At 34.8% G+C, this 18,243-nt stretch overlaps 1 protein-coding gene across 5 annotated transcripts in view; it reads right to left on the reverse strand.

Moving 5' to 3' along the window:
- LOC124646358 (protein spire) overlaps positions 1–18,243 on the reverse strand; it is a 165,745-nt gene that overhangs the window by 7,485 nt on the left and 140,017 nt on the right. For all 5 annotated transcript variants that reach the window (XM_047186489.1, XM_047186486.1, XM_047186488.1 and 2 more), the window contains one exon: positions 5,417–5,532. In XM_047186489.1, the coding sequence (XP_047042445.1) occupies positions 5,417–5,532 (116 nt within the window). The remainder of the gene's footprint in view (positions 1–5,416; positions 5,533–18,243) is intronic.

Consider the following 18,243-nt stretch of genomic DNA (forward strand, 5'->3'; position numbering starts at 1 on the left):
ATAATGGCTAACCATGGCGAAAGACAGCGTTAATCCGACGACACAAGGGTGGTAATATCGTCATTTATCGTCAGCTCGTAACAGTGTAAACGACAGCTAAATGATACTGCTATCCGCCCACTGGTATTAAGTACCTACTACTTGACTTACCTACCCATGGGATAAGAATATTCTTCTAAGAAAGTTTAGCGAAGATCTAATGCATAGTGAACGGTAAAGTCCCAACACAATTTTATTCCTTCAAGCATTGTAGCTTTTCATGTGTATTGTGGTAGAATATATTACGTATTTTCGTTTAAAAATGTGTTGCAATATAAGGTGTCGTGTCACTTTGGATAAAAGATGTTTACAAAGCAAAGCTTGAGACTCAACTGTACGTATTCAGCTTTTCACTGTGATATGGCACTATGCCATATTAATTGTACAATGACAACTTTTACAGACCAACATCAGCAAGAACAATAGGTAAACTTCAACGTCTGAGGACGGCAGCATCCCTTTCATTGAGAAAGTGAATAATGTCAGAGAGCATGCACCGATGCATCTGACGCGTTGCATAATACAGGTACCTACGCGACAGTGTAACAGGTATTACTCGGAACCATTGAAGGGAAAGTTACGCTCGGAACTCGGAACTGTGATGAGCAAGTTTTAATAACTTGTAGTAGGTAAATTGTTATGTATTTCATTGTTGTTCAGGTTATATGGGTACTTGGGTTGTTTGTGTAGAACCTTATTTATTAGTAAGCACCAGATCATTTGAATTTCTAAAAGAGATCAGCCTTTGAAATTCGGCTTCATGCCGCTATTTACTTTACAAGAAGACCTGCCTATTAAATTGCAAAAGGAGCCTTTGAAGTTCTAAAATAAGACTTAATTTCCTTACCAATTTTGGGTACTCACTTATTTACTTGAAGTCTACCTATGAAACGTAATCTACTGTTACTAAATACAGTTGAAAGCACAATAAAGTATCTACTAAGTCGTACCTAACATTCACACAATCCTCCAGAGAGAATACACACATGCTATAAATAGCTCATTTAATCTAGGCTCTCAATGCCACGGCAAGAACAAAGCCTTCACGCCCCACACAAGCTACACACAGTATTAAAATAAGCTACCCCTTTATCTTTGCCACACAGTGTAAAAAAAACTTCTTTATAAAAAGTGTGCTCTCTATTTTATTTCTGCCACAGTCTAAAAAAAGCTAATGAAATGTCAGCCACAATGTAGCGGTAGGTTAGCTTTAACCTGTGACATTTAGGTATTATGAGTAGATTACTAATAGAGCTACATCGTTAAGCTGATTATTGGGCACAGATGGATGCATTAATCAGGTAATACGCACTCTACATACAAAACCATAGCCTTTTATGACATAGGGGTTTATTATGTTCGTTTATATGGAAGGGGTAGTGCTTAAAGTTGTGTAATGGATTTGTATAACTATTTTCCTTTTCAAAAGTCACGTGTTAAGATTTGTTTACTTAGATGCCTTGTAACAAGAGAAGGCTCGGAAATATTTTTGTGATTTAATTTAGCATTGCAATTTCCGTTCCAACATTAAAGGCTGAATTTACTTCATCACTAGATCCTACTTAGTAAATGAAATCTGTACATAATATACATACATAAACACAAAAGCGTCGCGAACAAACATAAATCCAATTTGAGTGCGAAACTAATGAATTGGAACTTTGCCAAACTTGTCTCCGCTATCAGACGGCGATTTGATTAAAATAGGACATTCTAGTCACTTTCATGCGCAAAAAGGCTTTTATTTTCACGAATATTCCAGAAATTTGTAGAGCTCGAATCCACAGTCCTGTAGGTATTTACTTCTACAGGCGCAGAACTTATTTTACTGTCCGCTTTTCCATTTACAAGAGGGTAAGTTAACACACTGCCTCTGTTGACTAATATTGTTATGAAGAAATTAGTTGGGAATAAACTACAGAGCAAAACAGAGAAACTTCACTTCTCAATAGACACTTAAGCCTTCGTTAAGATATCTTATTGAATCAGACGTTGATCGCGTTTCGCTCTCCAGACGCGATAAGTATAAAATGTCATTCAAAACTTATGATTAACTTATCTAAAATTCAAAGCTGTACTTTAAGACTATTCAAAGCAGTTAATGCTAAAAGCGTACTAACGCGGTACAAAATATGGTCGAAAGTCCCGTGGGTTCACAAAGTAGGGCACAGAAGCCTTGTGGGACTAGTTTACACAAGTGTACCAACATGGTTTAAGGATACAATTTCTAGAACAGTTTGGTAATTAGTGTAGTGTGGAAAATTATGGCTCCCAAATACCCAAATATCAGGTATACTCAGATAGAGTCTAAATTAAATTACAGTACTAAAATGATTTTCAGCTAGGTTTGACGTAAAACAAATATCATTTGATTTATTAACGTTAGCAATTTGGATTATTAACTTTTATGCTATGAATGAATATTGTACTTTTTATATTTTTTTCAGAGGTGTATCTCTAATTTAATATGGCAAGATTACGTTTTATGCGAGTTATTCATAAATGTAAATAAGTGAAAAGTTAACAAATAGAAAAATCATTGCATTACTAAGTAGCGCTTTCTGATGTATATCTATTTCTGACGGATACCATAATGAGTAGTATTTTCAAAGAAATAGATATATGAGTGCGATGCTATGTTTCATAGAAAAGGAAAGCAACCTAGTACTTTATGTTATAGCGTATGATTTGAGCTTTCTTACTTTCTATACTTGATGGGGTAAAATAAAATTATGATTCCGTGGCTGATAGAAACAAATCTATTTCTAACGCTGGCTGTGAGATTTATAGCAACTATTAAGAATCTGTGCTTAAACGCAGACAGCAGTAGATTTAAAGAAAGATCGAAAATCGTAATCCTAGAACTAAATTGAAATAAAATAAAAAAAATTGTCCCAAAAATCCCTAGTTAAGAAATGATAGAAGAAAAACTGATGTAATTCTAGGCAACCTCCGTAAGAAGGTTAAAAAGGTAGGTATGCCTTCACCACGATCGTTGACATGTTAAAGTGGCTATTGTCGTAAGATCGAAGTTGCAACAGCTTCGGCTTGCATAAGCCTTAAGCATGCATTGTTCGAACAACTTGTTATCGAGAAATGCGGACGAAAGGAACATTTTTCTTGAAATAGGATATCGTTGTTCGTGAAGGCACAAAAGAAACTAAGTGGGGATCTTATGGCTGGATGGAAAGTGGGTGAATATTGAGATACTGTGGAATATCTTTTCATACATACGATCCTTTCTCTGCACGTTTTAATTGACATGTATTACTATAGGTAATCTATCAAATAATTGTTCATTCTCCCATGTCATAAGGGGTCAAGCGTATGCGGATTTATGAAACGAATAAAGATTAGGGACGACCTATTAAAGGTGTAAAAGGACTCCTCCCCATTTTATCACGTGGCCTATTGGTTTCAAAAGCCAATATACGGTTTCACGCGTGACCCAAATTTCTACAATTTCAGCCTAAGTAGTCTCACGGCGCTTTTTATTGATTTCATTTTCTTTGTTCTTTTGATACAGGCACTCAAGTCTGTGAGGTCCATAATTGTATTTCCCACCTATATTATTTAGGACCAAAATTCAATCTTGTCTGTAAATTAATTTTGCCAAAATTAAGTACGCAGGCAATTCTAGGTACCTATTCAACGTTTGAGAAGGTCAAAGTTCCTTGATGTAAATACTTGGCACAAAACATGTTTGTGACAAAGAGTTATAAATATTTCAGACAGGCACTTATTACTGTAATATCCTGACATTGGTCGCAAAACTTTGTTTGAATCTAGACAGAAATATAATCAAAACTTGAATGGACTTTATATAACTAAAGTTAGGTTGAGTCCTAAGACTGGGACGATAATACTCGTAAATAACCTATTTGCTAATGTATTTATGTTACGAAAGGTAGTTCGAATTATTAATAAATAAGCAGTAAGCATTAATTTACTGTTAAGTACAATTAACGTCTCAATACATAACATATCACCTATTAACTTAACAAAGTACACTCGCGCACAAACGCCTTCACAAAATGAAAACACAAACGTACAAAATGTAATTATTTCTCTACAAACATTTGTTGCTTGTAACGTTCGTAATTTGTGTACACGAAATTAAATTGCCTTCCATATTATTTGAGTCAACTTGTAACTACCATACGACAGATCTCATTTCGCGCATCAACGGTTTTCAAGTCATTCATATAAATAAATTAGCTGTGCCTCGCGGTTCTGCCTACTTAGTCGCATCGTCTGTAACAAGTACCTACTTTATTTGATATGTTCCTATAGGCATGATTAAATTCAAAACTTAGACTTCACCTTTTCTCAAGAGATGTTTTGTTTGGTAGATTTGTGTCTAGTATTGTATAGACAAACAGACTAGATCCACTTTACAAAACTTTTATTTATTTTTTTATATACATAAGAACACTAAAAATATACGAAATTCTATCAACGACTACTCTGCAGAAAATAGATCCAGTTACGTTTCTCATTTATTTTTTACAAATGTCATGTCATTGACCAGTTGTCAGTGATTTTTGCAAAAAATACGAAAATATCTGCCTCAATTTCATGCTTATTAGAATAGAGGTTGTTTGTATCGTTTGAAATACATTACAATCGGAGATCCGGTTATTGTATACGAGTATCCGAGCTTTGGTATTTATAGTGGCTTGAAATGACCTATTAAAATAATTTAACAATACGGAAATAAATCAGGTCAGACAGGTATTAAGTTATGCATTCAACTGGATGAAATGAACTGGAATAGATCTAGAAGATATCTATTTAAAATATCAAACAGAATTCAGTGGCATTCTGAAACTTTAAGTGTGAATTTTATGTTTGCGCAAAAATAAAAATTAAACTGAATACTGCAGTTTCTTCCTCAATTTTCACACCCGTAAAATAGAAAAATAGTCTTTTTTCTTTATCTAGCCCCCGAGGCAAACCACTGTGCAGTCATAACATAATCTAGATATCAGAAATTATGCGGCCGTGTGGCATCGTGCCAAGAGCTGAGTACAGAAGCACGTGCTGTGTTCTGAAAGTACAGGGTGGGGCACGCTCCTGTTTTAAGTACACATACAGGCACATTATGACGGCCATATAATATTAAGTATGTACTTTGTTTTACATTTAAGTATGGATAAAATGTATTTTCTCTAAATTAAATTGTTTGGAAATACCTTCTAAATGGATATCTATGATTACATGCTGGAACTTTTCATTTGAATATTTTTTTTAACTACCACTTGACTCACCGACTGTACCAACCTAATTTACTTTCACGTCTGCTACCAAACATTTGACAGACACCTAGACATGTAGATTGATGTAATAAACTAAATTACAGGAAATTGGACCTTACCTCTAGATTATCAAAGTCCACTTTGATAAGTCGCCTCTGGGGTTGCGCGTGCGGCGTGACGTCACCGCCGCGCCTCGTGTCACCCCCACCAGGACCGCTGCCGGTACCACTGGTAGCTAAAACAAAAGAAAATTATATTAAAAGATGAAAAAATGAAAATAAGATAATTAAATGTAAAAGGGCATGGAAATGTGGCATATGGAAATAAACTTCGTGGATAATACACATTAGATGGGTAAAGTAGAGAATCAACATTTAGTCCGTCGACCAACAGTATAAAAGTTCAATTTTAATTATAGGATAATTTGAATTAGGCGTACGGTACCTACATTCAACTTCATAATAAACATTTTGAATAGCAATAGAGATTTTACAATTTCATCGTACAAAATAAATTAACTGCATAAATTTACAATGCAAATAAAAACGCAGACTGAACTCAACTCAAAACAATTTATAACCCTCATCACAATGAAAAGGCCATTCCATTAAATCCGCCATGTTGGATTCGCCCGCCAAAACTGCAAATACTATTCACAGATTCACAGTCAGCTGGTTTCAATACACAGAATGAAACAGAAAATACTAGTTGTATCTGAAAACCCATTCTGAAGTTGTATTCGGATAAACACGCGATTTTCGCCAACATGGGAAAATGAAAATGTAGCGTTATGACAGCTCAAACCCAAGCGAATTTTCATACGAATGTAGGTTGCAACGTTCTGAAACTTTTATGCCCCATCTCACCACCTATGAGAAGTACCAGTTAACTTATTCCGTCAGGTAATTTTATACGAATGGAGTTCAATTGTATACGAAGAGAAATTGCACTGTATTTGATTTTTTGTGACTTATAACAATTGTCAAATTGCTGTTGTTGCTACGCTTTGACTGACCAGCTGTGCCGGCAAAATAGAATTCAAATTGAGGTATAATAGTAGCGTACATTTTTTGTTCAGTTTTCAATAAAAACCAACATCAAACATCAAGTACATGGAGCTGAAATTGATGGCCTCCTTTTTTATGAGATCAGTTGAAATAGAATTTAAATTGAAAAGGTCCAATAGTAGCCGAAAAGACAGATTGCGAAGATGTATGTACGGGTGAAGGGTGATTTTTTACCTCGTCGCAAAAACCGTGTTACGCGAAAAGATTAATGATGGTAAACGAGGACAGGATGGCATGTACCTATCAAATGACTAGTCGCGTACCTACCGAACCTATTTCACCGCAAATGATGACAAACGTGTCATTTTAGTGATGCTTGAAGCTTATACGTATTGCTGTCCAAAAGAAATTGTATATTCTTTTTTTAGACAATGTAGGCAATGGTTTTTCTCTGGGTGAGGATTATTGTTAGCTATAATCCTGACAGGTATCACTACCTACTCTTTGAGTAACCCAATCATATACGCAATAATCTTAGAAATAAATATTTTCTAAACAAATTCATAGCTCAGATATAAAATAAGTCTGCAACCTTACAAAGTAAACAATCTGGCAGGATTATTTTCATATCGAGCATAATCCTGAGGGATCTAAACGTAATTTCGAAAGCTTAGTGTCGCATCTGATGTGACCTTTATTGCGCCTATAAAAAAATCTGGGCCTTATAAGTATGTAAGCGGTTATTGTTGATATTTGTTTCATGTATTTTTAGCAAAATAAAACGGTGTTAAATTACCATAAATAACTTGCAAAGTCAACAATGATTATTACGAGCGCTTTATTATTTTTCTTAAGCTATTTTTAAGATACCGTTTTTACAACCAAATATTATTTAGCTACTGTTTTTCAATTAAGTATGTTCCATTGAACTAAATAAACTCAAAACAAAACCCATTAAAGGTGCACAAATATGCTTCATTACACCTCCCACAACAAATCTTACAATAATTTGTTTAATCAACCCGCGAGCGCTCGCTTTACGTAACATAACCCAGTTAAGTAATGCCCCTTTATCGGTGGCTCGATGAAAATGTGCATATCATCTCAAAAATGGCCCATAACCGCGCAATGACTGTGAAATATGGATATACGCACCATATAACTGCTGATATCGGAATAATTATAGGTATTACAAAATACACCAAGGTTATTTTAAATAAGTTTACTAATGTAAAAATTATGCAGTCCTCTACTTTGTTTTAAGTAAAGCGGAAAAACAGGTTACCGGTGTAAAGTGATTGAAAAATTGGTCCACATTTCGCATATTCAAGTTGGCAACACGCCACAGGCCTACACATTTCACTGTGTCAATAAATTCTCAAATAAAACAAAAGAAACGCCAGCCTGTTCCAATTTCAGAAGAGTTTTTCCTCGTAATATTTTCGTATAATTTTCGCATGGTCTTTACGAGCCGCTCGCGTTTAAGGGTTGGTTACGCAACGATCGCAGCTGTGATTTACTTGTGCGTGTTACACCCAATAAAAACTAACCGTGAGAATGCTGAGCACATTCTGTAAACTGTTGTAAGTTGTAAACAGTAACTTGACGCAGTTTACGTTACTGATTGGAGTTAGGAGTTTAATTTGGTTTGTGTACAGCTGCAATATTGTGGAATTTATTTATTAATGTTGTTCTTTGTTTCTAGTGAAAATAAGTCAACAATATAAAATATGAAAGAAAACTTGGAAATGTTTTGTTGCAACTTCAACATGGGAGACTTAACATGATGAATAGTTCCCAAAGGCTCCGAGGCTGTAGTACACGACAACAACAAAAACAAGTCTGAAAGCTTGATTTTACGAAAATGTCAACTGCTTTTCACAATCGCAAAGCTCCAGAGAACTGGTATTGACTTTTACCGCAGAACATTTTGGTTTCTATCAGGTACAGGCCATTAGCACACCTCACAAACTTACTGACGTAATTACTTCTCAGGCCCGAAGCAATATCTAGGATCGCACTGCAACACGGCTTAACGATAAATTCCCAATGATGAAAAATAAAATGGCGAAATCTTTTGGAAGCTTCGAGTTTTATGTAGCCTCATAAATTATTTGGAGAATGTTTGTGAAATAAAATATGTATGTGCAAATTGTTGGCTATGGAGACAATGGTTGGTTTATGCAGCGATTTAGAAAAATGCATTTTTTGTTGTTTTGCATTTCCATCTCTAAAGGCGTTGGAAATATTTACTATCATGAATAAAAGCTCACAAAGGTGACACTTCTGAATACTAAGGTCTGCAAAATATTTACGCAAACATAAATTGACACCTATGCCAGCCTCAATTGTCACTTAACCAACTCTAGTCCCGCCTACTTACTTACAATAACGGAAATCCTACATAACTATCACAGATTTCAACTTATATTCCCACACTGGATTTTTTGCTTCACTTTTGATACACTTTAAACCTACGTAACCGCGTATAGCGTAGCAAAACAATAGAGATTTAAAATTGTTAGTTTCGCCCCACTGCGCTACTAACGACGTGTGTCATTGCTTTATTTGTTTCAACTGAGCAATTATTGCCTGACGTGTATGTATGTATCTACATACTTATACGGATTCGGTGTTTGACTTTCACCTTCATTTGAATCATCACCCGTCTATCCTTTTCCCAACTATGTTGGGGACGGCTTCCGGTCTAACCTGATGTAGCTGAGTACCAGTGTTTTACAAGGAGCCAACCTAGTTACCCGGGCAACCTGGTTACTGACATACTGGTTATCAGACTTACTGGCTTTCGCCTTCATTTGAATGAATAATATTAAAGGTGTACCTGTCATAGGTATTGTTATACATATTTTACCTTCCCAGTAGTTTAATAGTGTATTGTTATGTGACATAACATATTATGTTGTAAGGATCGGAAGTGATTTTTTCCGAAGCTGCTGAGTACACTTTTTTAGTTTAGCTTTATATATTTTAAGATCTTATTAGAAAAGGAGAATTTTGAAGAAGGAAATCTTTAGAACAACTTACACTAGATTATGTATTTCATTTATATTAGGATCAAATGCTTTCAATTTTGTGTAACATTTACTTTGAATCTATTGAACTAATTACAAACTATTAACCTTTTCCCTCGCGCCGATAATTAAGCAATTTCCTAACCAATATTAATTAAGCTAAACTATTATTAACCTTTACTTAGCTTAGAGATACGCGATAGTAAACTGATAAAGTTAATCGTAAGTTGCAGCGGTAACATTGATTGATGCTAACTAAAAGTTAATTGCGACTCTAAGCGTTAACTTAACTGCAATCTGGAACTGGTAACTCCGGAGCCTATTAACCGGTTATTTGTTACTTAACTGGGAGTTAACTGTATTTAAAGTTTTTGTTAGTGGCCACTTGTTTGGCGCAAAAACAAAGAAGTCCATGTTGGACTAAAAAGTATAAAAATAAAGTAGCAGTAGATTAAAGAGCCAATCAATGCAAGATCGTGCAAAAAAACCGAGTCAGCCACCATCCAAAACTTCTAATATGAACTGTCCTTAATCAAGCTCTATTTTAGCTGTACTTACCTACCTACGTCAAATTCTTTGAAAATCCACTCAGAGGTAAACCTAACACAACAGGTACGGGATTGGATTAAGAGCTCACTTTTTATTGACCGACCCGGATTTATTTGCTCGCGAATGTACGACTCTATTATATTTTCATGACTTTTCAATTACAAGGGTCGGTAACCAAACATTTTTTGTAAAGGTACCATGTTGTAACATGATTAATAATAATATACCCATGTCATAAACGAACATTGTAACGAAACTTTTAGTAAAAAGGTTACAGGTAATAAAGGTCAAAGGTAAAGAAATATGATGAAGGGAATTAAGTTACAAGCACTGTAAAAACAGTTTTAATAAGATTGTTCTCATAAATTGGTCGTTATATTTTCACTGGAGACTGAAACTTTGCAAATTGTCGTGAACAATGTTGAAGTACTGTTACTTGAAATAAAAATATTTCACAGAAAGAGGCCGTATTTTAATTAGTCACATTTTGAAGATTAATATAATTTGATGAGACGACAAATATTTGTGTACTATCTATATGGGGTCTTTTCTGAAAGACTGAATTATCAACTAGCACGATGGACCGGTTGACCAAGTTAACTACGATGAAAATAAATGGTTTTAAACCTACGTTTAGGTTCAGATGTGGGTCACTGCAGCGATTAATTATACTTTTATGAATTAATTTGTCCTACTACAGTCATAAAATAAAACCAAGTGCAAATGAAATACGCATTTCATTAAAGGCGTCAAATGGTCAAAGAAAATGGCGGAGAAAATGACGTAAATGCGCGGGAAACCTTGACATTTGACGTAAAGGGAACAGCTCGAGTACCAGCACATACTGTTAGCAGTTTTGAGAGCCAATATCCGGTTTAAAAGTATGCTAACAGTCACTAACAATGTAACATAGTTATAGCTTTAAACGTTAACACGAAAACGGAAATTATATTTCAGAATTTTAACCGCAGTTAACTTAATAAAGCTTTTATAATCTATTCAAATATTAAGTTAGTTTATATCATAAAGTGTCATAGTCTTTGGTTTGAACCTATCATGGTAGAAACTAAATCTTTGACATTATGTTCTCAGGAACACTATTGGGACCATGTTACAAAAAGCCCTTTTCCAGGGCTTTCTTACTTAGTTCTTCAGAAGTTTTCTAAGTACCAATTATTTCATCGTGTACAACCTAAATGTCCCTTCTTAAGTATCATCTGCTCTAGTTACAAATTCACGCTAAATTGATTGCCCTTTACCAGCCGTTAATTTGCCTACTTATGAACCCGGAAAATTGGCCGTGGGAACTGAATTATTAATTTGTTATTTTTCCTAACCCTTTTTGTATTTTCCCCTTAGTAACCGGTGACCCTTTTAGGCACGTGTTATATTAGGGCCGTTGATTATTAAATACAAAAGAATTTTAATGGATTATGTTTTATGTAAATGATGTTGTTCTGGTGCTCGTAATAAGTTAAATTGCTTGTGGTTCCCATTTTAGAGGGAACATTTAGAACTTTTTTTTGACTTTTCCGAGATTTTCAATCAATTTATGAAATCATTTTGATATTGGAAAAATAAGTGAAGGTATTTAAGATGTAGAAGCATTTCATTTCTATGCTTACGTCATTAGTTTGTGCTCTAATTTGTTGGTTGAACACTTAATTAGATTACGAATTTAGCGGTTCGCGCTTTTGATTAGTGGTAAAGTTAATCGTTTAGTCTCTTGAGAAATAAACCATAAGCAAAGTAACCACTTGGCTTAAAATAGTTTGCCCGCTCTATTTCATCAACAAGACTATAACCGCAGTAGTGACGAACTTTAAGATCTTTTAAGTTAATAAATGTGTATATGTTAACAAATTAGCTTACACACACAACAAAAACGTTCCATGCCATGATTTTTTTTTCACAGACGCATCAAATTCCAATTTCAAACATTCCCCTATTCGGATGCGTTCAGAAGTTGAACAACCCCACGAAAGAGGATGTGTTCGCAAAGCAATAAGTTACCACTGCAGTTGCTAGGGAACGTATGACTGTATGACTCAATGCCGCTACAGCCCGGAATCACATAAAAACTAATAAATGCACATGGTAAGTGGAATAAAATGCAATTTCCTTTTAATGGCTACATGGAAATAAAATGAGCATTTTAGAAAAATATTCTTTTCCTTGGTGTGTGCTGAGCAAACTTATACAGTTGATATGATTTGAAAATCCATAATGACCAAGTTGGGTGGAACTCCAAACAAACTGTAATTGACGGATGGCAGTTTTAATGGACTCTCTAACATGTTGGCGTGCCAAAAATACACGTTCGATATACGCATCCTGTTTGGTTGTAAACTGGAAAATGTCAAAGGTTGTCTGTGGTATAAAGGGGCACTGAATGATGAATGATGTGAAGTTTTCTGAATTTAGGTCATCGTAGTAAAGTATATCTGCAATATGCAGTCGTTAATTGGGTTTACTTCACGCATGGATGAAAAAGAGGCCATAAGTTCAATCTAGCCACCATAATCTCACGGACTTTTGACTTTTCATCTACAATTCTAAGTTCAAAAATATAAATTACTCGTCATGGCAGTAGCGACGCTACCCCAGTAAGCTTTATCTTGGGCGACGTCCAACGCTGGTTCCTCAGGGCTCCTGACAGGCTCGACCAGCCCAGAGACTGGCCTTGTACCCAGCAGCAAAGCCGCGGGCGAAACCTTCGAGCGACGCAGCTTGACTGTTGTTGGTTACTTCGAGAAAAACCCGCGAATTATTTGAATTTAGAACGTTTTAGAACACGCGAGTTTCGAGCGCGGGAAATGTGTTTTCTTTTTCAATTAATTTTAGAATCTTATTTTGAAATTATGTTCTATTTTTAATTTTAGGTCCACGTGATGAACACTTGATTTTAATCTCAATTTACACAAAATTTTTAAAACGGTGAAATTATGAGTTCATTTAACTTGAAAGCTAATTAAGATGTAAGGAAATTGGCTAAATTAATTAACGCATTGGCACGATACAACAGCGGAGAACTACGATAAACGATCTACTACACTTCCAACGTGATCAAACACATCTGATCGCACTGCGTCACCAAAAACACTATTGTAAATTATCACCAAAACATTTTTGATTTAAAAATATATCGAACTGTGATTTAAAGTAAATAGAATTGTTATTTTAAGTCATAGACAAAATATCTTATAGGAATGTAATGTAAATAGCAAACGCGTGCTTAACTTCTGGCGGTCGGCGCCATATTGGAAACGTGAGGGTTGCTCCAGTTAACGCATGCGCAGTCGTCGCAGCCCTTACGGAGTTCTTTATTTAAAATGCCACCTCGTTCCAGCTAGTACGAGGCGAATAATTTGCACCACTACTATTGCGCGGAGTGTAGAGTGAAAACAATAGCGGTGTCGTACAAAAGCGGAGATGAATACCGTAGAGAAATGTTCGTCGTAACTTTTTGAGTAATGATCACGGTCCGTGAGTTGCGATTTGTTTATTTTTGAGACGGACCAGTAAGTAGGAAGATGGGCCACTTTTTTAATAAATTCAAATTGAAGACGTCATACTGATAGCGGTAAAGGTCAAATGTTTACCTTTATATTAGAATTTCAGATCAAAATTAAATGTATCCCTAACGATGTGGCTTGTTTAAGAGGATTTGTTAGGGAACGAATGATTTATTATAAACACGCTTAATGTTGAAATTAAATTGGACAAGACTAATCATAGGGTTTAGCTTATGATTTATTATTTGCTATTTTATAAACATAATCAAGCCATACAAAGCTTCTTTGTTTCTCTTGATTGTCCTATTAGCTTCTACGACCATTGCTTAAATTTTTTTCATTTGGTCGGCCTTAAATCTCTTGATAGAGCCATAATCTTATTACCGTTCCTCATATTTTACCTATATTAAGCCATTGTTGGTAATACTGCATTCATGTTGTCAGTATTACCTATTGTGAAATAAACGTATGACATCTGCGTTTGTTCAAGTGATTGGCATAATGGTATCGTATTGTTTTTCATAGACTAATAGAAGGTATTGAAAGAATGAGGACTGCTGAAACTTTTGTAATAAGACCTTTCTAGAATTGAACTTTTCCTACGTTCATAAGCTTCTAGGTTTTTGGACGTTCTTTTTTCTTCATCTGCTCTCATTTTACAATTCTGTTAATTGGTTTGTGACACCTTCTCTAGTTAACCTTAGGTACATTATTTTTATCAGTATGAAAAGTAAACTCGAAATACAAACCAAACCTTAATTTGCCAATAATTTCAATAAATGCCGTAACCAAATCGTGCAGGCAAATCGCTTTAGTAACAAATGACCTGTTAAAAATTACCACAGCATCGTGCAAAGTCGAGCAGATCTCGAGATAGGTGATCATTAGGACAATGGTCGGCCTTGAGACCCGTGTGAAGGGAGCCTTGGGAGGCGGTGTTCGTTTGCAGGAATGTTGCCTCAGTATCAATTGAAAGTTAAATAAGGCTGGCTAAAGGCGTGCCGCTGGGAGTTGCATGAAAAGAACTGTATATGTAAAATGTCAATGCAATTTATGGGATGATAGATATAGTTCTAGTTGTGTCTTAGGGAAATAAAGATAAAAGCAGTGAGAAAATCGTGCATAAGCACATATCTGTACAAACACATCAAACTGAAAACCTCCTTTTTTAACTCGGTAAAAAATTGCATCATTGGTATACGTGAAAATGTAGCATTTTGGTTCTAAATGTACCTACATGTTATTTGTATATACCTACTTACTTGTTAACAAATCATTAACTGTTGCATCTTACATTCACTGTATTATTTCGACAATAAGAAGTAGCCCCTTCACATAAAGTCCGAGTGAGCTCACTCCAAACAATGACGCAAGGAATTTCTTTTTGTTTCAATGTAAATGTGGTGTTCTTTAGTCAGAAGATGGACTTAGTGTAATGAATGTAGCTTTGAGCATGCATACTATGAGATAAGGCACGTAAGCTCAAGTCAAAAGCTTTAAAATTATTCTATGAAGGTTGCATGACTTTAAAACGGTTTGTAAGTAAATGAGCAAGAAGATTCAGCGCTCGCCGTATCATCAATAACATTTTTTGAAGCATTCTTCGTCCTTTTAAAAATGCCTGTATTCAATGATACGGCCTCTATACTTCTATGCCTTTTCAATGCTGCGAAAAGAGCCGTATCAAACATTGCAGCCTTTTCAATGTTCTATACCCTATTCTATTTTTAAAATTCAAAATTTTATTCTTCTTTTAGAATTTGAAATCCGAAATGCAGGTCGTATAAGCCTTGGCTTTGGATTTTTATTTTTTATTACTGAATGGTTTTTACGATTGGCAATTAATAGAAAGCCGTCTCCTAATTGGCAATTATTCTAACAGTCGATGTATAAACTGCAATCTGTTAGGGTCTTCACTAAACTATCGCCGGAAAAAAAGTGTACAAAACAAAATTGTTTTTACGTAAACAAAGTTTGTTGATGAGTTTGTTAATTACATTTTTCTAGAGTTTTTAGGTAAAAAGGCTATCATTTCCACCGAAATCCGTGCTACCAGTGGCCACTCAACTTTATTTTTTTGCGAAAATATATAAAAGTTTTGCTCCATGTTTCAAAGCTTTGGTTGAACATTTAAGTGTTCTGACTGCTAAAAATACATATTTCTAAGAAAATTACCACTGCGTAATGAAATACGTTGTCAGTGCCTACTCAAAGAGGAACAGGAAAATTCTTGTAACTTCAGACTTCAGGCAATTTCTCCCACGTAATAAGTTTTCCGCGTTTAAAGTAAGATGTCCGTGCGTGTAACAGAATATAATTGAAAGGTTAAAACATGATGATGAAAAGGTCGCCTCTATGAGTAAATATAGGTAGCCTATTATTGTTTTATCTTATTTTCGAAAGGGCTGGCTGTTGGTCTTATCTTATGAGACAGCATTTTCTTGTAGGTATCAAAAACATATCCAATAAGAGATTTGTTTGATTCGTTTTCTCAAATTCGCGAAAATGTCGCGTACTTCCCAAAACCAAGGATTACGAGTTTATTGAGAAATAATCTAGACATAATTCATAATGTCACTTGTTCGCCATTTAAAAAAGATGGCGTCGATAAGAGCCGCGGCAAACGCCGTTATGATAATAATACGGTTATTAATTTAAATAATACATGTTATTGCTAGCTGTTGATGTTCTGTACTACTTATTGACACCCACAACGTTGTTCAAGTATTTTCTTTGAACTTGTAATAACAACTCTTGTTCGAAGAATTATTTTAGAATATAAAAGTTTTTTTTAATTTATAACTTGTCTTGAGTCCGCCTCTGCGTTCAACCCACGTTAATACTATAAGTGATTTATATGAAAAAGGGGTACAATTTCTTTTATAAAGATTCTAGGAAGTAAGGGACTACTTATACAGAGAATCATCTTGTAAGAAAAACATCATTTTATCAGGTAACGAGCTTTTCTTCGAAACTGGAAAGAGCAAGATGAGAGGTTTGTCAAGATACTCTTTTGACCTTAACGAACCAAAATTTTATAAAAAAGAACAGGATTAACGCAGATTTCGCTAAAGGTAAATATTTGCAATGTAAATTCTAAGCAAGTATTATCATAATTAATGTATCTAGTACACGAAACATGATACTTCAGTGATCTCAATGCTAATTGTGTCCATAATTAATATCTAATATTATATGCAGGTGTCCGATCTTTATAAACCAGTCCAAATAATTATGTTGTTGTACTGACAGAACAGTTATTTAATCAGACATAAAGGAAGTGAGTACATTGATTTATCTAGAAATCATTATTACTTAGAGAGGCGACAGCAGTCTTATTTAATTACAGATATGCTACAAAAAAATGCACATTTGATATACATGACTAGATTACATACGCTTGGAGGAGTATTAAAACAAAACAATAGGTAATGTCCATTACCAACATGTTAACGACCGTCTACATAAATCAAACCACTGTGTGACATTACAGTTATTATTTTCGGCGACCTTCACAAGGACACAGTGCTGATTAAAAAGTCTGGTAAGCTATTCCCATGAGCTCCAAAAAATAGCCTAGATTACCTAGAAATGCCTTTGAAAATATTTTTCTGTGTATAAAGTTGGAAACCTGTATTTAGAATACATGGAAATGTATTTTTGGGAACAGCAACTTTGAAGCTGAAACTTTCGCGTAGAGCTTTGTAACATAGGTACGAGTATGCATTTTCGTTGTCTTGTACGGGTCTTGAAGGAATAAAATTCTATATTCAGCATAACATATAAATGCAATATCGATGGCTGGACTTTTGCACTTTCCGTGTTTGAAGGTTGCTTATATTCTTACGTAACTTTCAAGACAGAGATATTCAAAAAATATCTACAACATAGTCATGTTTAATTAAAAAGCTGACGCAAGAACATTTCCATGCATAGTTATACCTATGGCAAACAATTTAAATTATAAACGTTGCAACACTAACGGGGCTCTATTAGCAAGAAACGTAAATTGCTTAAATATTAGCAAGGCGAAGTTACAAATTATAATTTTAAGCAATTTACATAGACTTCCATCATAATTGCAAAAGTGTTTTTGAAGGGCTAAACAGAGGTGTAACTTAATGGAAATACCTATTTGACAGTATACATACAGTAGGTACTTACTTCCCACATTCGTATTTATGTGTGCACAAATTGAAATTCACTAAAACAATACAAAAATTCGGCTCGGGAATAAGAAACTGTAGGAAGCCTTAAATATTAATTATAGAAAGTAACTTGCATGATCGCACTTCGTATTTAAAGCCACAAAGATCAACGATGCTTTCAAATTAAAGAGACATGTAGGTACCCATGACTTAATTAACTAGCTTATGTAAATAAGTACGAGCATTGTTCTGCTCTCAATAATTATCTGAAATTTATGGGAAAATCTCTTCATATCTATGCGGAAGGCTGCTTTGGTAACGACTTACACTCGATTGCACAAGAAAAAGGTAACGTTCACGTTAATTGCAAAATGCTATGCAATCTCTTTGTCTTGGTAATAAGATGAAAGTTGACAGTCTTGTGTGTTGTCATTTGCAGATTCCTTTAGGCTTTACATACTGTCGGTGTCGGGGTATTATGATGCGTTATTATGTTTCTGATTACAGAATGAAAAGAATGTGGGTCTAGCTATCTTGTAAGTATATTTCTCGATATTATATTTTCTTCCGAGGAAATCTAATATCTATGCTTTTCATCAGCAGGCCTTCACCTTTAAAGTAACTACCTATGTATTTTTTTATAAAATCTAGTTTCATACAGTAAGTGGATAGTAAAATAATGTAGGCGCCAACAA

Source organism: Helicoverpa zea, chromosome 3, assembly GCF_022581195.2.
Source record: "Helicoverpa zea isolate HzStark_Cry1AcR chromosome 3, ilHelZeax1.1, whole genome shotgun sequence".
Classification (NCBI taxonomy): Eukaryota; Metazoa; Arthropoda; class Insecta; order Lepidoptera; family Noctuidae; genus Helicoverpa; species Helicoverpa zea.